Source organism: Gorilla gorilla, chromosome X (assembly GCF_029281585.2).
Source record: "Gorilla gorilla gorilla isolate KB3781 chromosome X, NHGRI_mGorGor1-v2.1_pri, whole genome shotgun sequence".
NCBI lineage: Eukaryota > Metazoa > Chordata > Mammalia > Primates > Hominidae > Gorilla > Gorilla gorilla.
In genome coordinates, this window is record NC_073247.2 from 161453495 (window position 1) to 161473671 (window position 20177).

General features: G+C 47.1%; 1 protein-coding gene across 7 annotated transcripts; it reads left to right on the forward strand.

Moving 5' to 3' along the window:
* Positions 1-5047: 5047 nt before the first annotated feature.
* MAGEA9 (MAGE family member A9) lies at positions 5048-10830 on the forward strand. Of its 7 annotated transcripts, XM_055375992.2 has the most exons (5): positions 5074-5151; positions 7431-7511; positions 8857-8943; positions 9102-9172; positions 9248-10830. In XM_055375992.2, exon 5 carries the CDS (start codon positions 9313-9315, stop codon positions 10261-10263), a length of 951 nt encoding a protein of 316 aa, XP_055231967.1. In that variant the 5' UTR covers positions 5074-5151; positions 7431-7511; positions 8857-8943; positions 9102-9172; positions 9248-9312; the 3' UTR covers positions 10264-10830. The 7 variants fall into 7 exon arrangements, with proteins under 7 accessions (XP_004065033.1, XP_055231971.1, XP_055231967.1 ...); XM_004064985.4 differs by lacking the exon at positions 7431-7511 and having other exon boundaries at positions 5048-5151; XM_004064986.4 differs by lacking the exons at positions 5074-5151; positions 7431-7511 and adding an exon at positions 5560-5678.
* The last annotated feature ends 9347 nt before the right edge of the window (positions 10831-20177 follow it).

Consider the following 20177-nt stretch of genomic DNA (forward strand, 5'->3'; position numbering starts at 1 on the left):
TTCATGGTCTCCGTCCTTTTTCTTTCTTTGCAGTCCAGTACCCCCCTCCGACATCTTTGGCTTGCATGATAGAGACTTCAGCCTAACACACCTCCCTGGAAAAGTGCCCAGGAGATACTCGAGCAGGTGCTGGGTTTTAGGAAGCCCCTCAGACATCCTACCTCTGCTCATTAAAAATTACCTGGAGCTGGCCGGGCGCGGTGGCTCACGCCTGTAATCCCAGCACTTTGGGAGGCCGAGGCGGGCAGATCACGAGCTCCGGAGATCGAGACCGTCCTGGCTAACACGGTGAAACCCCGTCTGTACTAAAAATACAAAAAATTAGCCGGGCGTGGTGGCAGGCACCTGTAGTCCCAGCTACTCGGGAGGCTGAGGCAGAAGAATGGCATGAACCCAGGAGGCGGAGCATGCAGCGAGCCGAGATCGCGCCACTGCACTCCAGCCTGGGCGACAGCAGGACTCCGTCTAAAAAAAAAAAAAAAAAAAAAAAAAAAATTACCTGGAGCTGCTCGCTGAGTGCCAATTGTGCTGCTAGCATTGCCGGCCTAGGTAGGGTTCACAATGACTCTGTGTTACTGGCCATTCCTTGTCATGGCGGTGCCTTTATATAACAGGATCTTCACTTTACATACAGATGAGATCACGTCTGGCTTTGTCATTGGGTTAAAAAGTGCGCTTGATAGTTGTGGAGGTGACACATACTACCAAGGAGTCCTACGGGTTTGCAGTTTAGAGGGTGCTCATTAGTGTCTGGTGGACAGGATTTACGTTTGGCTTTTATGTCTGTACTGGATCCGGTGGGGTTTTTTACTTCCTTCCTTGATTCCCCCACTATGCCCCCACTTTTTCTTTCTTGTTTTCCTTCCTTCCTACTTTCCTTTCCTTTCCTTTTTTCTTTCTCTCTTTCTCTCTTTGCTTCCTTCTTTCCTTCCTTCCTTCCATCTCTGTCTCTCTCTGCTTCCTTCTTTCCTTCCTTCTTTCCTTCCTTCCTTCCTTCCGTCTCTCTCTCTCTCTCTCTTTCCCTCCCTTCCTTCCTCTTCCTTTCTTTTGGAGTCAAAAATTAATTTAAAAGATGTCATGTCATGTTTTAACTTAGGAAGCAGCCTTTTCTGGACACTTGGGGTGTTCATCTTAGAACACATGCTATCATCGACGAACCTCTTTGACTGATCAGAGGAAATAGATTCAAGTTCTTACCATAGACACAACTGGGCACAGACATCAAAAGAGCTCTGAAATCGGGGCGTGCAGAGAGCCCCAACACCCACACACCAGAACCCAGAGGTATCCCTGCCTGTGATTTTTAATTTGACAGTAGGTGGCAGAGTCCTGGGAGACGTGGGAAGAGGCCATAAGAGAATGCAGACATGGGAATGGATTAATCCAGAGTCCAGCCATGGTCTGCAGGTGGATCTCCCTGTCTCGGCCTGCTCACTTACAAATGGGTGCTCATTTACAAATCTGTGTGAATCACATTTCATCATTTGTGAGCTCCTTAGTTTCCAAGAAGTACAATTTTCTCATGTGTTTCTTGGACTTTATGCATATGCCTCCAGAGTTTGAATCATGCAAACATGCTGCCACTTAAAAACCTCTTTCCTACAAACTTACACCCCTCCGATCGTGGTTTTCCCGTGAATCTCAGCCGGGCACGGTGGCTGACGCCTGTCATCCCAGCACTTTGGGAGACTGAGGCAGGTGGATCACGAGGTCAGGAGTTCAAGCCCAGCCTGGCCAAGATGGTGAAATCCTGTCTCTACTAAAAATACAAAAAATAGCCGGGCACGTTGGCAGGCACCTGTAATCCCAGCTACTCGGGAGGCTGAGGCAGGAGAATCGCTTGAACTCAGGGGGCAGAGATTGCAGTGAGTCGAGATCACGCCACTGCACTCCCGGCTGGGCGACAGAGTGAGACTCCATCTCCAAAAAAAAAAAAAAATACTGTTAGAAGAATGGAAAAAACTATATAGATGGAGAGAAAATACTAGTAATCTGATATCTGATAAAGAACTCATATGCTGAATAAATACCAAACTTTTAACATTCAACCTTTGAAAACAAAGAATCCAACTAAAGATGTAAATGATTTGAAGACATTCACCAATGAAGACACGCAGAAATACACATACATTCACCAATGAAGATACACACATGAAAAGATGATCACCATAACTATTCACTAATAATGCAAATGTCAACAGCACTAAGATTCCTCTACCCACCTATTACAATGGATAGAATTCAAATACCTGAGAATATCAAATTCTGGAGAGGATGTGGGATTCTCATTCATAGCTGGTAGACAAGAAAAATGTTTCATTCACTCTAGAAGGCCTTTTGGCCCTTTCTTATGTAGTAAAACATAGACTTACCTTTAGATCCATCAGTCGTACTACTGGTTTTACCTAAGTGAATTGGAAACTGGTTCTCACATGGAAAATCGTGTACACGAATGTATATAGTAGTTTATTCATAATCACCAACCAAGATGTCCTTGAAGAGGTGAATGGATAAAACCAATGGTACTTCCACAAACTGAAAGTGTATTCAAAGTTCAATCTACCCTCAAATATTCCAGGACAGGAAATTTTGGAGGCCAGTTCAGCCAAGTGGCAAGGGAAAATGAATCACCATCTTATCTCAACTCTTCCAATGCATCCAAAATGGGCAATTGTTTAACTCATTCTCCCAGGCTCGCTCTCCTAGATTCATAAACAGATGAAGGCACCCGAGCACTCATGAAAAGAATTTGTGAGGCAAGTGTTCACACACATCACAGCAAATGTCATAAACAGATAATCACATATCCAACACAACAGTGGATTAAACGAACAAGCTGCCTGTACGCATGGAATAAAAATAGGAGTAAATGTTAGAAAAAAATTGAATTCTAATTCCCTGCATACAAGCTAGACTAGAAAAAAACATTCAGTCATGACAATGGGTACAGGAAAAGGCTCTGAAATGAATTCTGTGTAAGTACAAATTAACAATGTTTAGCAAACTAACATTAAAAGGAACTTCCGTTTCCTAAAATGGGCAGCAAGCATACATAAATGTGAAATGTCAGAAGCTCTGCCATTCACGGCAGTGACAAGTCGTTGACATATGCTGTCACCACTACCACCTACATCTGCAGTGAATATCAAAATGAAAAAGAGCCAGAGCTATGGATGTCAAGATGAAAATGAGATATGAAGACTGCAAAGAGATATAGTATTTGTTAACTATATGATTATCTACATAGAAAATTCAAAGGAATAGACACATTGAATATTCAAATGAATAAAAGACTTCAGAAAACATCATACAGAAGGTCATTAAAGCAAAATCAAGAGCCTTGCCACACAAAACCAACTTAGTGCATAAAATGGAAAATAGAAAATACACCATTCACGGCAGCATTAAAATCCAAAATGTAAATAAGAAGAGCCTGACAAGACCTTTATGGAAGCAACTGTGCAAAGTTGCTGATAGACTCAGGAAATAATCTCAAGTAAATGGATCTGTATACCATATTCCTTGATGGGGAACAGAATATGGCAAAGATGTAAGTGCTACTTAAATTAAATACAGAGTGAGTGCCTTAACTGTCATTGCCAAAGTGACAACCAAGCTCAGGTTGCTGTGCTCTGCTCCCCAAATCAACCCCGGAAAAATATAGGAGGGAAAAGATTAAAAAAAAAAAACCATCAAAACAGAGAAAGCCCTGGGGATGACTGAAGACTGTGCTAAACTAGTACTTGTGTTTTGGGTCCAGGGAGCAGCAGGGAAATCGAGGAGGTCTGTACCCTGCATAGATGGCAGATTACAGGATGGATAGGAGAAAGTGTTTAACATTCCACCCCACATCATCGCGCAATCTGAGGCAGCACCACAAAATCTGATGCCAGTAGCCCTGGACTAGTATCAGGACACCAGGAAATTTGAGTTGATTGAGACACTATGGCTCCAGAGTTCTGCTAACAACCACCTGAAACAAACTTAGTAGGAGAAGACCAGCCTTCCAAAAAATTACTATTTTAATGGAATATAAAGAATGAACTAGGAATAGAACAGTAAGTATGTGTGAAGGCCACATACTATGAGTAGATATTAATAAAATATGTGTGCATATATATAGTATAAAGTCTAGAAATACAAACGAATATGTAGCTAAAGATATATACATGTAAGTACATATAATTATACATATATGATATAAAGGTATATATGCGTGTATGTATACATATAAGCATAGATGTATATAATGTCTAAAACAGGTATGTATATAAACGTAGATATAAACAAAATGTACAATACCATGTATAATGTACACATACAATGTAAAATTTATTACCATATGAATGAGAATTAAAATATGAAAATCGCTAATCTGGACTCTGCTGTGTTCGATACCTTCAAAACACATGGCTTCTCCAAATCTCTTGCTGCTGCTCAGCCTCTTCCGTGTAAAAATAAATCTTTTAGGACAAAAGGTTTGCAAAGTCTAGCTCTGGCTGGGGAGGAGCCCCCATGGGAAGGTGTGCATCTTCTCTCACAGGTCCTACAATCACAGGTGCTGCAGCCCCCCAGGGAGCATCTAGCCTTGGACCCGCAGCCATTCTCTGCAACGCGTGCAGCTGGGCAAATGCTCAAAGGTGACATAAACAGATCATCTCCCACACATCACTTCATCAAAGAGCCAGGAGCCAGGAGGAGAACCCTCCTGAGAGGGGACTGAAGGTCCACCCTCCCCACATAGAGGGGCCACAGAATCCAGCTCAGCCCTTCCTGTCAGCCCTGGAAGACCCTGGCAATGTTGTCACCCCGACCACACCCCTCCCCTCACTGCCACCTCATGTGACTGGGAGTCAGAGACTTGGTCCCAGAGGAGCAGACCCAATGGGCAGAGAATGGGGATCGAGACCCAGGCATCAAGGTCAGGACCCCCTGAGGGATGACTGAGGGCCCCTATCCCCATCCCCACCCCTACTCCGCCAGAACCCGGTTCAGCCCCTACTGGCAACCCAGGGAAGCCCCAGGCTTGGGGGCCGGATGTGACGTCACTGACGCACGCACTGGGGGTCAGAGAGAAGGGAGAGGCCTCCTTCTGAGGGGCGGCTTGATACCGGTGGAGGGAAGCGGGCCGAGGCTCTGTGAGGAGTCAAGGTGAGGTGCTGAGGGAAGACTGAGAATGCCCCCACCCCAGATAGAGGACCCGAAAGAACCAAGTGCCGTCTCTGCTCCCAGCCCTGGACCACCCGGGGGGCCGATCTGGGGCTGACTTGTGAGGCTGGGCCGACCCCCTCCCTCCGCCGCTCAAGCTGCTGGGCACTCTGGAGTGAGAGCTTGGTGTGACCAGGGCAGGGCTGGTTAGGAGAGGGCAGGGCCCAGGCTCTGCCGGGCATCAAGGTCAGGACCCTGAGGGAGGGCTGGGCCCCCCCAACCCAACCATGACCTACAGCCCCAGGTTCCCCAGCCCCATCCTCAGCTCCACTCTACGCCCCACCCCACCCCAAACTCTCCCGCGGAAGAATCTGGTTCCGCCCCTGTTGTCAACCCAGGGAAGCCCCAGGTGCCCGGATGTAAGGCCAGTGACTCCCACACTGGGGGTCAGAGAGTAGCGGGGGCCTCGCTGTGAGGGGCGGGTCGATATCGGCGGAGGGAAGCGGGCCCAGGCTCTGTGAGGAGGCAAGGTGAGACCCTGAGGGAGGACTCAAGACTCCCCCGCCCCAGATAGAGGACCCCAAATAATACAGCGCCACCCCTGCGCCAGCCCTGGACCACCCCGCGGGGTCGGGCTTATCAGGCTGGGCCCAGGCTCTGACTGGCATCAAGGTCAGAACCCTGAGGGAGGGCTGAACGCCTCCACACCCCTAACCCAGCCACCACCAGCATGACCTACAGCCTCAGGTTCCCCACCTCCATCCTCACCGCCCCCCCCCCCCCACTCCACCCCACCCCCAAGTCTCCCGTGGCAGAATCCGGTTCGGCTCCTGCTGTCAACCCAGGGAACCTCCGGGTGCCCGGATGTAAGGCCTCTGACTTGCGCACTGGGGGTCAGAGAGTAGCAAGGGCTTGGTTCTGAGTGGTGGCTGAAGATCGGCAGAGGGAAGCGGGCCCAGGCTCTGTGAGGAGGCAAGATGAGACGCTGAGGGAGGACTGAGGACGCCCCCACCCCAGATAGAGGGCCCCAAATAATCCAGCACCACCCCTGCCGCCAGCCCTGAACCACCCCGGGGGCGGACTTCTCAGGCTGTGGGCCACCCTTCGTCACCCCACCGCTTAAGCCCCAGGGGACTCTGGGTCAGAGCTTGGTGTGACCAGGGCAGGACTGGTTAAGAGAGGGCAGGGGCCAGGCTCTGCCAGGCATCAGGGCCAGGACCCTGAGGGAGGGCTGAGGCCCCATAGAGGGAGTCACTGCCCCTGCAGTCGACCCTGGGAAGTTCCGGGCATGGCGGTCAGGCAAGCGGATCCTGATATCTGCATCCTGGGCTGAGCGAGGGAAGGGGCTTGGTATCGGTATCATGGCCGCGGGAGAACAGAGGGAGGGCCCAGGTCCTGCTGGGAGACAAGGGAGGCCTGAGGGGACCCAATACCCCAGGACAAGGGGCCCACCCCGCCCCTATCTGAGACCGAGGCCCCTCCTCATTCAGCCTCGGGAATCCGACAGATAGAGACTCAGGTCCACAGAGGGGTGGGGCCCAGCCCTCTAGGAGACCAGGGAAGGAACAAGACGGAGGACAGAGGCGACCCCGGAGTCCAGCTCAGTGGGGATCTTGGCCTGGGCGATCCCGGGCACGGTGGCCGCATGTGGTGCATTGTGGCTGGTGGGATCGGGTGTCAATGGGAACAGGGCTGTGGTATGAGGAGTGGGGCCTCAGGTGAGCAGAAGGAGGAGTCCCAGAGGCCTGAGGAAGGATTCACCAGACCTCTCATCCCAGACCTAGGAAACCTGCCCCTGCCGTCAGTCTTGGGAGGCCCCAGGCAGGACGGTGAGGAAGGGAAGTGCCCCCTCCACCCCCAACACACACTTTCTCAAAGAGGGTCTAAGGGAGAAATTGGCCTTGGTCTGCGAGACTCATCTCTGGTTCAGCAAAATGGAAGGGGCCAGATTCTGTCAGAAGCAAATACGAATACCTAGAGGACACCCAGACCGACGAGGCCCCCTGGAACCTGCTCCTTTGGTCAGCCTTGGGTATCTCATGCGTGAGTGACCATGAGGTGGCCCCTCACTTCTGCCTCCCGGGTCTCAGGGAGGTGGGGGCCTTGGTCCGAGGGGTTTCCTCAGCTCAGCAGAGGGAGCCACACCTGGTCAGCACAGGGTGGAATCCAGGGTCTTCCAGGAGTGACGGGGAGGAAGTTTGGTGAGGACTGAAGGTAAGAAGGTACCTCCACGCTCTCAAAAAAGAAAGGACCTCACAGACACTGGTGTCACCTGTTCTCAGCCCCAGGTGGCCCCAGGCAGGAATGGCATGAGGCATGCTCTCATTTCTCCCACGTGACTGGGGGTGAGCGGTCTCAGGGAGGTGAGTACCTTGATCCCAGGGGGCACTGAGAGATTCAACAGAGGGCTCCACACCTGGTCAGTAGAAGGAGGACTCCCAGGATCAGCAGGACCCAAGGTGTGCCCCCTTCATGAGGAATGGAGGTACCCCCAACGCAGAAAGAAGCCACCCCACAGAGTCTAGGTGAACTCTGTTCTTAGATCTGGGGGCGGGGTGGGGGGGGCCTGATCAAGGATGGTGCTAAGTGGCAAGCTCATTTGTACCACGGCAGGAAGTTGAGGAACCCTCAGGGGGATGAGGCGTTGGTGTAAAGGGAGATGTCTGCTCATCTCAAGGGTTTGAGGGTCGAGGAAGTGGAAGCCCCAGCAGGAGTAAAGATGAATAACCCACAGGAGGACTTTGGAACACCCACCTCATACCTGAAGGGTTCAGCTGGTGGGGTCAGCCCCGGACACCCCACGCAGGGGTGACAGATGTGGGGCCTCCTCACCTCTGTTTCTGGGTCTCAGGGAGGTGAGGACTTTGTTCTCAGAGGGTGTGTGGACAAAACAGGGAGGCCCTGTGTTCGACAGACACAGTGGTCCCAGGATTGGAGAGCAGTCCAGGTGAGGAACCTAAGGGAGGATCGAGGGTACCTCCAGGCCAGAGAAACTCTCAGATCAAGAGAGTTAGCCCTGCCCCTACTGTCACCTCAGAGAGCCCAGACAGGGCTGTCTGCTGAGGTCCCTCCTTTATCCTGGGATCACTGGTGTCAGGGAGGGCTGGCCTTGGTCTGAGGGGGCTGCACTCACGTCAGCAGAGGGAGGGTCCCAGGCCCTGCCAGGAGTCCAGGTGCAGACTGAGGGGACCCCACTCACCAAACACAGAGGACCTAGCCCCACCCTGCCCCTTGTGTCAGCTGAGGGAAGCCGCTGGGTGGATGGACTCCCCTCACTTCCTCTTCAGGTGTCTCCTGGAGATAGGGCCTCAGGTCAACAGAGGGAGGGTTCCAGACCCTGCAGGCATCAAGGTGAGGACCAGGCAGTATCCTCACCCCAGGACACATGGACCCCATTGAATTTGGACATCTCTTACTGTACTTCCGAGGAAACCCTGGGCAGGTGTGGGCAGATGTTGGTTGGGGCATGTCCTTCTGTTTCATATCAGGGATGTGAGCTCTTGATCTGAGAGACTCTCAGGCAAGTAGAGGAGTAGAGTCCAGTCCATGCCAGGAGAAAGGTCAGGGCCCTGAGTGAGCGCAGAGGGGACCATCCACCCCAAAAGTGTGTAGAACTCAAGAGTGTCCAGCCCGCCCTCTTGACAGCACTGAGGGACCGGGGCTCTGCCTGCAGTCTGCAGCCTAAGGGCCCCTCGATTCCTCTTCCAGGAGCTCCAGGAAGCAGGCAGGCCTTGGTCTGAGACAGTGTCCTCAGGTCGCAGAGCAGAGGAGACCCAGGCAGTGTCAGCAGTGAAGGTGAAGTGTTCACCCTGAATGTGCACCAAGGGCCCCACCTGCCCCAGCACACATGGGACCCCATAGCACCTGGCCCCGTTCCCCCTACTGTCGCTCATAGAGCCTTGATCTCTGCAGGCTAGCTGCACGCTGAGTAGCCCTCTCACTTCCTCTTTCAGGTTCTCAGGGGACAGGCTGACCAGGAGGACAGGAGCCCCAAGAGGCCCCAGAGCAGCACTGACGAAGACCTGTAAGTCAGCCTTTGTTAGAACCTCCAAGGTTCGGTTCTCAGCTGAAGTCTCTCACACACTCCCTCTCTCCCCAGGCCTGTGGGTCTCCATCGCCCAGCTCCTGCCCACGCTCCTGACTGCTGCCCTGACCAGAGTCATCATGTCTCTCGAGCAGAGGAGTCCGCACTGCAAGCCTGATGAAGACCTTGAAGCCCAAGGAGAGGACTTGGGCCTGATGGGTGCACAGGAACCCACAGGCGAGGAGCAGGAGACTACCTCCTCCTCTGACAGCAAGGAGGAGGAGGAGGTGTCTGCTGCTGGGTCATCAAGTCCTCCCCAGAGTCCTCAGGGAGGCGCTTCCTCCTCCACTTCCGTCTACTACACTTTATGGAGCCAATTCGATGAGGGCTCCAGCAGTCAAGAAGAGGAAGAGCCAAGCCCCTCGGTCGACCCAGCTCAGCTGGAGTTCATGTTCCAAGAAGCACTGAAATTGAAGGTGGCTGAGTTGGTTCATTTCCTGCTCCACAAATATCGAGTCAAGGAGCCGGTCACAAAGGCAGAAATGCTGGAGAGCGTCATCAAAAATTACAAGCACTACTTTCCTGTGATCTTCGGCAAAGCCTCCGAGTTCATGCAGCTGATCTTTGGCACCGATGTGAAGGAGGTGGACCCCGCCGGCCACTCCTACATCCTTGTCACTGCTCTTGGCCTCTCGTGCGATAGCATGCTGGGTGATGGTCATAGCATGCCCAAGGCCGCCCTCCTGATCATTATCCTGGGTGTGATCCTAACCAAAGACAACTGCGCCCCTGAAGAGGTTATCTGGGAAGCGTTGAGTGTGATGGGGGTGTATGTTGGGAAGGAGCACATTTTCTATGGGGAGCCCAGGAAGCTGCTCACCCAAGATTGGGTGCAGGAAAACTACCTGGAGTACCGGCAGGTGCCCGGCAGTGATCCTGCGCGCTACGAGTTCCTGTGGGGTTCCAAGGCCCACACTGAAACCAGCTATGAGAAGGTCATAAATTATTTGGTCATGGTCAATGGAAGAGAGCCCATTTGCTACCCATCCCTTTATGAAGAGGTTTTGGGAGAGGAGCAAGAGGGAGTCTGAGCACCAGCCGCAGCCAGGGCCAAAGTTTGTGGGGTCAGGGCCCCATCCAGCAGCTGCCCTGCCCCGTGTGACATGAGGCCCATTCTTCACTCTGTGTTTGAAGAGAGCAATCAGTGTTCTCAGTGGCAGTGGGTGGAAGTGAGCACACTGTATGTCATCTCTGGGTTCCTTGTCTATTGGGTGATTTGGAGATTTATCCTTGCTCCCTTTTGGAATTGTTCAAATGTTCTTTTAATGGTCAGTTTAATGAACTTCACCATCGAAGTTAATGAATGACAGTAGTCACACATATTGCTGTTTATGTTATTTAGGAGTAAGATTCTTGCTTTTGAGTCACATGGGGAAATCCCTGTTATTTTGTGAATTGGGACAAGATAACATAGCAGGGAAATTAATAATTTTTTTTGAAACTTGAACTTAGCAGCAAAATAGAGCTCATAAAGAAATAGTGAAATGAAAATGTAGTTAATTCTTGCCTTATACCTCTTTCTCTCTCCTGTAAAATTAAAAGATATACATGTATACCTGGATTTGCTTGGCTTCTTTGAGCATGTAAGAGAAATAAAAATTGAAAGAATAATTTTTCCTGTTCACTGGCTCATTTTTTCTTCAAACATGCACTGAGCATCTGTTATTCGGAACACCCCGGGTTAGTAGTAGAGATGCTAGGTAAGCCAGACCCACCCCTTTGCCATAGGGTGGTGAAGTCTAGGGGCTACAATCCTAAAATTAAGGTGGTGCCATGTCCTCTAAGAACTAGAGGAAAATAAAACATGGATGAGGGTTTGGGGCTCTAGATGACAGCAGTCGAGTGTATATGCCCTGAGCCAGGGCCTTTTGGGCTTTGGGAAACTGCAGTTCCTTCTGGGGGAGGTAATTCTATTGAAGCTGGGTGGTGCCAGAGCCAGATTCTCAGAGGATGAGAGAAAGGCCTGGAATGGACGACTGCTCAGCAGTTCCTTTTGGATAGTGGATGAACAGAGAAGAGTCTCCACCTGGGGCAGGAGTAGAAGGAAATCGTCCCGCGCTCTTGTCTCGGTGCGGTTGAACACAGTACAGGGGCTAGGTGATGGATACCTATCATCTGCAAGGGTTTCCTGCAAGATGAGGGTGAATCTCCCAGAAGGGAAGCCCAGAAGTCATTGGCCAGGTGCTTTTCTGCCTGTCTGGGAGAGCCAGAGTTGATCGTATTTAAAAGGCATTCTAATCAAGTTATCTCAGGTGGGATTTGACCAATTGTGAGCAAAGGCTAGATTTCAAGTGTTAACAAAATAAGTGAAAACACTGTCTTGGATCAAAAAGCAGGTGGGAGAGAGGAAAGGAGTTGATCCTCGATTCAAATTCTAGGAGCTTTGAGCTGCATTCAGCTGCGCAAGACTCCAGCACACCCAAATTTTGAAGTACATTCGCTAAGAGGAAATACTTAATTTTATTGACGAAACTTCCTGTTGGGGCTGATTATCCCGTGTCCTACTGAGCTGTATATTCTCTGGTAAGTCTTGGAGAACAACAACATTTACGAAATCCCAGAGTGCTAGGGTCTAGGGTCAAATAGTATTAGATATGACAGCCATCCGCCATTCCTTAAACTTCTGACTTAACGCCAGGCCCTGAGCCAGATGCTTCACTTACATTGCACACACTCTAACCGTCCTAGTGGAAGGGCCTCATCATACCTGCTTCACAGATGAAGAACCAGAGGCTCACAGAACTTGGGCATTTCCCAGGATCAGGTGGCTAGTAAGGAACAGAGGTGGAACCGGATCCCTGATCTGAATTCCTCTAGAGCCCGTGCTGTTCCCACTCCCCTGAGCCGGAGGCAGACCTCCTCACTGGCACTTCATTTCTCTTCTCAGCAATGCATCATGTCTCTCAAGCAACAAAAAGAAGGACCCTGAGGCCAAGGTACTAAATGCAGGCCTAAAGAAGGTGACAATGAGCATCAAATACAATTTGGGGATGGCATGCCGGGGGTCCCCTGGGAACTGTCTGCTGGGTGCTGCCTGTTGAGCACCTACTATGAAACAGGTTGTAGGAGCGCCTACAGATGCTCATCCACATCTTTGATCCTCTCTTTCCTGGGCACAAGGGACGAATACATAATCAGCACTTCTGTCTGGCATCAGCACGTTCCCGTGTCACAGTGCCCTTCCCCGGTCACTATCATGTTTCCTCCCTTCTGACTCTGCGACCTGACCTACTGCTTGCTCTTCACTGTTGCCTCCCCCTGGAGGCTGGGCAGACCCGCCTGCCCTTCCTGCAACATGGAGCATTCCTAGCCCTTGAAGTAGTCCCCTGGTTCTCGCACGGCTCGCCCTTAGTCCAGTCCCACAGCCGCAACCATTCTGAACGGTGACTTTAGACACTTGGTCCTCCCTCCCTGGGAGAATTCTACTCTGTGTATTCCCAGTGGGCTGTGAGAAGAGTCCAATTTGACCCATAAGCTCCTGGTTGGGTTACAGCCCCCAAGATTGAGAGAGTGTTTTCACAGTCAGTTGCATATTTGTAGTAGGATTTTATTGAGTTTGTTATCTGAAGCTGGGGACAGAACATGCAAACAGACGGATGGTGCTCAGAAATTCCCCTCCTAAGAGGTAGAAGAGGAGCAGCCATTTCATGAAGCTGAATTCTTACAAACCCTGGGCTCCTCCCAGGAGGGGAAAAATGGTTCCATGGCGGACATGCCAGCTGGAGTTTCAAAAGAATAATTAACCAGCCTTTCACTGCTTCCTGTCTGGCATCTGTCCCTAGGAACACGCCGGCTTTCAGCGTGACTAGTGGCACCTGTACAGGTGTTCAGGTAAGAACAGTCATATGGAGGGTAGCAGAGATGATGGGTAAGATTCTGCCCCTGCATCAGATGGAAGGAGGAAATCTTCAGCTTCTCGAGATGATAGATGGTGTTGCAAAGGGAAGTGCAGAAAATGCTATGGAGTGTAGAAGGTGAACTCTCCATGCTGACCTTACAGGATCCTCTTCAAATTAGATGGGTTAATGCAGTGATCCCCACCCTTCCTGGCACCAGGGACCGGTTTCTGGAAGACAATGTTTCCATGAGCACGGGGTGGGGGTGGGCATTGTTTCAAGATGATTCAAGCACATTACATTTATTGTGCACTTTATTTCTATTACTATTGCATACTCACCATCATGCAGAATCAGTGGGAGCCCTGAGCTTGTTTTCCTGCAAATAGATGGTCCCATCTGGGGGTGATGGGAGACAGTAACAGATCATCAAGCGTTAGATTCTCATCAGGAGCACGAAACCTAGACCCCTCACGTGTGCAGTTCACAATAGGGTTCCCGCTCCTATGAGAATCTAATGTCGCCACTGATCTGACAGGAGGTGGAGTTCAGCTTCACCTGCTTGCCCAACCACTCACTTCCTGCTGTGCAGCCCAGTTCCTATCCACGGCCGGGGGTGTTGGGGACCCCTGGGTTAATACGTTTGAAAGCATCTGTAACATAGCAGACACGTTGAGCATTTCAAGGCAAATCTGGTCTTCTCAGAAACTTCTCTAAGAAACATTGTTGTTGTCACAACAGTTAATAGTTTCTGTAAAGTGTCCTCTACTTCTAGCTGTGTTCAAAGCTGTTGCTTCTCCAAAACCACGTTTTCTGGGGTTTTGTTTTGTTTTGTTTTGTTTTGTGAGACAGAGTCTCACTCTGTTGCCCAAGCTGGAGTGCAGTGGCAAGATCACAGCTCACTGCAATCCCTGCCTCCCAGGCTCAAGCCATTTTCGTACCTCAGTCTCCCGAATAGCTGGTATTAGAGGCATGCACCGCACGCCTGGCTAATTTTTGTATTTTTAGTAGAGACAGGGTTTCACCATCTTGGCCAGGCTGGTCTTGAACTCCTGGCCTCAACAGATCTGCCTGCTTCTGCCTCAAAAAGTACTGGGATTACAGGCTTGAACCACCGCACCTGGCCCAAACCCATGTGTTTTAAATTTCTCAGATTGACTTCGGGCCTTTCGGCTTGTCTGATCTACTTAAAGATCTAACTTTTGATTCCATCAGTATGATTTATTGTTTTTCTAAAATTTCTGAAATCTCAATTTCATTAATTTTTCTCTTCTTGTCTATATTATCCCCATCGTTTTGCTCACCTTAGGTTTAATTTCCTTTTACTTTTCTAGCTATTCGAGATCAAAATATACATATTTGAGTCTTTTATTACTTTCTAATATAAACATTTCAGTACATAAAATGTCCCCTAGGCACATTTTAGCTAAATTGCAGATATTTTAAAACATCACATTTCCATTTTTATTTATTTGAAAATATTTTCTAACTTTCCTCAAGAATTTTTTTAAACATGGATTAGTAAAAATGTGTTGTTTATTTTAAAAATACTTAAGGACTTTACAGACATTTCCTTTGTTATATCTTGAATTACATTCCATTATAGATTTTAAAAAGATACTTTGTACAATTCCAATTATTTTAAATTTTTTATGGGTGTTTTCTGGTCTCTTTTGGTAAAAATTCCACACACACTTGAAAATACCATATAATCTACTGTCGTTCTGAGGAGTGTTCACTAAAATCTAATCAGCTCAAATTTCTTCTTTGTTGTTCAGCTCCTCCTACACCCTTGCAGAATTTCTGTCTACTTCAACCATTTACTTGGAGAGGACTGTTGCCATCTCCAAATATCATTGTAGATTTGACGATTTATCCTTGCAGTTCTATCAGATGTAGTTTCTTGCATTTTGAAGCTCTGCTTTTAGGTGAATTAATAGTTAAGATTATTATGTCTTCTCCCCAAAAGAAACCTCCTCCATGTGCAGTTCATTTATAGCTGTACCCACCACTGCGCGCCGAACCCTGACTGCCACTCATCTGTACTCCATCGTTTCAGTTTTCTCTTTCAAGAATGCCAGGTAAACAGAATAATAGAATATGTAACTGGTTGAGACTGGCTCCTTTCACACAGCAAAACACCTTCGAGTTTGAAACACATTGTTGTGTGTATCAGTAGTTCATTCTTTTTCATTGCTGAGAAGTATTTCATAGTAAGTAAGGATGGCCCAAAATTTCATTTCCCATTTACCCATGGAAATACATTTGTATAATTTCCAGGTTTTGGCAAATATGACTGGAGCTGCTATAAACATTCACGTACATAGGCTTTTGTGTGAACATAAATTTTTCTTTTTCCCTTAGGTGAAATCGCTGAGTCACATGGCATGTGTTCATAAGTAATTACCAAATCATTTTCTGCAGTTGTCCCGTTTCGTAACTGCCACTAGCAATGTATGAAATTTCAAGTTGTTCTTCATCCTTGTTAGCACTTACAAGTATCTCGTTAAAAATTTCAGTCATTTTCAAATATGTGTTATGGCATCTGATCATGGTTTAATCTGCATTTCTCTAATAGCTGTGATGTAGAATAGTTTTTCATGGGCTTATTTGTCATGCGTATGTCCTTTTGGGTGAAATGTCTATTGATATGTTTTGCCCTTCTGAAAAATGTGGTTGTTTGTGTTAAATGAACTCATGGGAGGCCATTGTTTTGCCCTAATCTCTGGCCCCAGACCCCAGCAGAACAGACAAAATCAGAATAGTGTCCCTTGTACTAACTGCCATTCATCAAAGTGAACATTGAAACGGGCCAGTTCTCAAAAAACTAAAAACAGAATAGTCACAGCAACCAATAACGAGGAGCCCACCGTACCTGAGCAGGCACGATAAGAAAGTTTTCTCTGCTTTAATCCTACAAGGAAATCAACTTTGAAATCACCAAACCACCTTTTGTTCCCTGTTTCTACTTTTTTCGTCCTCTTCTGCCTATAAGCCAACGTCTTTTGCTCAACACATAGGGACACTCATTCAAGTTGACGGAGAGAAAAAATGCCCATTCAAGAATCATAAAGAAAAGCCAGTTAGATCTTTGAACAAAATTTGGTGAAACTTTGTGTTTTGACATGTGTTCTAAGTTTTGAGATTTTGGGAATCTTTATACAATTTTCATAAAAGGCCTTTGGTGTACATATGATTTGCAAATACTTGTGAATACTTCGTTTGGCTTTTTAGTGTCTCCTCAGTGTCTTTCTCAGAGCAAAAGTTTTAACTTTGAGGAGGTCTAATTTATTATTTCTTTTCTTTATGAATCACACTGCTGGTGTCATGTTTAAGACCTCTTTGCCTCACATCAGGCTACTAATATTTCACCCTGTGTTTTCTTTAAAAGTTTTTTCTTGCTGTTGTTGTTTGTTTGTTTGTTTTTTGAGACGGAGTCTCACTCTATTGCCCAGGCTGGAGTGCAATGGCAGGATCTCGGCTCACTGCAACCTCCGCCTCCCGGGTTCAAGCGATTCTCCTGCTTCAGCCTCCCGAGTAGCTGGGATTGCAGGTGCGCACCACCACGCCCAGCTAATTTTTATATTTTTACTAGAGATGGGGTTTCACCATGTTGGCCAGGCTGGTCTTGAACTCCTGACCTCGTGATCTGCCCACCTCGGCCTCCCAAAGTGCTGGGATTACAGGCGTGAGCCACTGCACCCGGCCTTCTTTAAAAGTTTTATAGTATTTCATGTAACATTTGGATCTGTAATCCACTTTGAGTTAATTTTTGTATAACATGTGAGGTTTTGGTCAAGTCTTTTTTATAACACATGGATGTTCAGTTGTTCCAGTACCACTAATTGAAAAGACTAATATTTTTCCAATAAATTGTCTTTACCCCTTTCTAAAACCTCCATTGCTATATTCGTGTGGATCTATTTATGGATTCTCTGTTTTAATCCATTAATCTATACGTGTATCCCTTAGAAAATTCCATAATGACTTGATTGTTTTAGGCTTATGCTAAATCTTAAAATTGAGTGGTACGATTTGTGCAATTACTCTGTGTTTTGAAAATTGTTTTAATTATTTCAAAACCTTTACCTTTCCGTATGCTTTTTGAATCAGCTTGTGTACAAGTACAAAAAAGCTTGCTGGTATTTTACTGGAGTTACATTGGATCTATGGATCGCTTTGTTACAGATCACATATCTTCACTGAGTCTTCCAGTGAATGTACATGCTATGTCTATTTAGTTGGGCCTTCTTTGAATTTTTCATCAGCATTTTGTAGTTTTCACCATCCTGATATGTACATGTTGTGTTAGATATATACCAAAGCATTTCATTTTTAATTTTATTAAAATGGCTATTTTGTTTTTGTTTTTGATTTTTAGGTATTTTTTGGTAAAAAAAAAAAATCAAGAATTTATAGTATAGAATTTACAGTGTAGCTGGAGTCAACAAAGCCTTTGAGGATAATATGCTGTATCAGCTGGGCCTCAAATGATTATTTGGAAAGGAGAAAAGGGCACACAAGAAGTGATACTAAAAGAGCAAAGTGATTGAGATGGGATTTTTTTTCCAGGGAATCTCTTTTAATTTTAAATTATTATTATTACATTTTAAGTTCTGGGGTATATGTGTAGAACGTGCAGGTTTGTTACATAGTGCAGAACGTGCAGGTTTGTTACATAGGTATACACGTGCCATGTGGCACTATTCACAATAGCAAAGACTTGGTACCAACCCAAATGTCCAACAATGATAGACTGGATAAAGAAAATGTGGCACATATACACCATGGAATACTATGCAGCCATAAAAAAGTATGAGTTCATGTCCTTTGTAGGGACATGGATGAAGCTGGAAACCATCATTCTCAGCAAACTAACACAAGAACAGAAATCCGAACACCGCATGTTCTCACTCATAAGTGGGAGTTAAACCGTGAGAACACATGGACACAGGGAGGGGAGCATCATACACTGGGGCCTGTCAGGGGGTGGGGGGCTAGAGGAGGGATAGCATTAGGAGAAATACCTAATGTAGATGACAGGTTGATGGGTGCAGCAAACCACCATGCCACATGTATACCTATGTAAAACTGCTATGTTTAAAAAAGTTTTCCAATTTTCTTAAATTCTTATGTTCACTCGGGTATGTAAGGAGCTAGATGGCTCTCTGCCTCTGACACAAACAAGATAAGAAGCTGAACAAATTGGAAAACAACAACTTTTCTCTGATCCCTCAGAGAGCTGAGGCCATAGGGCTGATTGCTGACCCAAAACAGAAGAGACAGTAGATACAGTCAGCCACAACTTTGGAGAGCAGAAGCTCAGGAGCTGAATGCCCGGAAACAAGGACCAGGATACGAAAACCTCATCTTTATAAGACGAATGGTGGAGGGCTCACTATGGACAAATTTGAGAACTAAAAACTCCTGGGGGCACCATCTAGAAGGCTACCACAGTTTCCAGAGTTTTACCTCTGGGAGCCCTATCAGGTTCCCCCAGTGAGGACCAGAGTGAGAAAGGAGTCATTCGAAAATATGCCCAGAGCATTCTGTTCTTCAAACGAGGGCCTGCCCTCAAGAGAAACTGTTTTACCAGAGTCTGTCCTACTTGTTTTTTTTCTAGACTCTCATCAACATTGGGTAAGGAAAATACCCAACTACAACATTCTGGCCCCTTAATGTCTGTCCAAGGAGAAAACAAAACAAAACTGAGAAGCACTAGTGAAAGCCACAGCCCGGTGTACACTGACTCAAGCCTGCCATGTAGTCATAGGAGGATAGAAGTCTTCCCCTCCCTCTGCAGCTCACTGCCACATCAACTGGGGAATAAAACTGAAAGAACTGTGAGTGCCAGACCATAGTGAACAGGTCTCTAAGGAAAACCAAACACAACCAAGGAGGAAAAGTGAAGGACACCACAGGGAGGTTTAGCCTCTGACACCTACAGCTACAGCAAACAGTAAACACAGCCAGATGAAGGTAAACCTCACACTAAAGGCCTATTTAACTTCATTCTTTTCATCTGACACATTGTGGCAAGTTTGCAAAAGGAAATTTCAAAGCATACTAAGAGACAAAAAAAAAAAAAAAAAAAAAAACACAGTGTGAAGACAAAGAGCAGGTATCAGAAACAGACTCAGATATGATAGAGATGTTGGAATGATCTGACTGGGAATTTAAGACAAGTATGAGTAACATGCTGTGGGCCCTAATGGAAAAAGTGGATAATATCCAAGAATAGGTAAGTAATATAAGTCAAAATATGGAAACTCTTCAAGAACAGCTGAAAAGGGGCCTGTAATCCCAGGGCTTTGGGAAGCCGAGGTGGATGGATCACTTGACGTCAGGAGTTTGAGACCAGCCTGGTCAACGTGGTGAAACCCCGTCTCTACTTAATAAATAAATAAATAAATGAGTACAATACAAAAATTAGCCAGGTGTGGTGGTGGGCGCCTGTAATCCCAGCTTCTCGGGAGGCTGAGGCACAAGGATCGTTTGAGCCTGGGAGGCAGATGTTGCAGTGAACCAAGATCGTGCCACTGCACTCCAGCCTGGGCAACAGAGCGAGACTCCTTCTCAAAAAAAAAAAAAAAAATGAATGAATGAAAAGGAAATGCTAAAAATTAAAAAAAGAATGAATGAATAAATGAAAAGGAAATGCTAAAAATTAAAAAATATATAGACCATAAGGGAAATGAAGAATGCCTTTGTTGGGCTCATCAGGGGACTGGACAGGGTGAAAGGTACAATCAGAGAGGTTAAGGAAATGCAACAGCAACTTCCCATTTTTATTGCCGTTATATGAAATACGATTATCGTGTGTTGAGCTTCTACCTTGCGACCTGCCTGCACTCACTTATTTGAGGAGTTTTTGTGCAGTTTCCTTGGTATTTTCTGCATAGGCAGTTGTGTCTTCTGAGATTGGAAACAACATTATATATTCTGTCCCATTCAAGATGTCCCTTATTTATATTTCTTGATTGATTTCACTGGTAAGAATCCCACTACCTTTCTGAATAGGAGTGGTGAGAGGGGACATCCTTTTCTTGTTTCTCTTTTTAGGGGAAGGCATTCAGTCTTTCACTATCCAGTTTGATATTTGCTCTTGG

Bases quoted from the DNA above. Each gene is read 5' to 3' on its own strand.
- MAGEA9 (XM_004064985.4), top strand. From the start codon at position 9,313: ATGTCTCTCGAGCAGAGGAGTCCGCACTGCAAGCCTGATGAAGACCTT.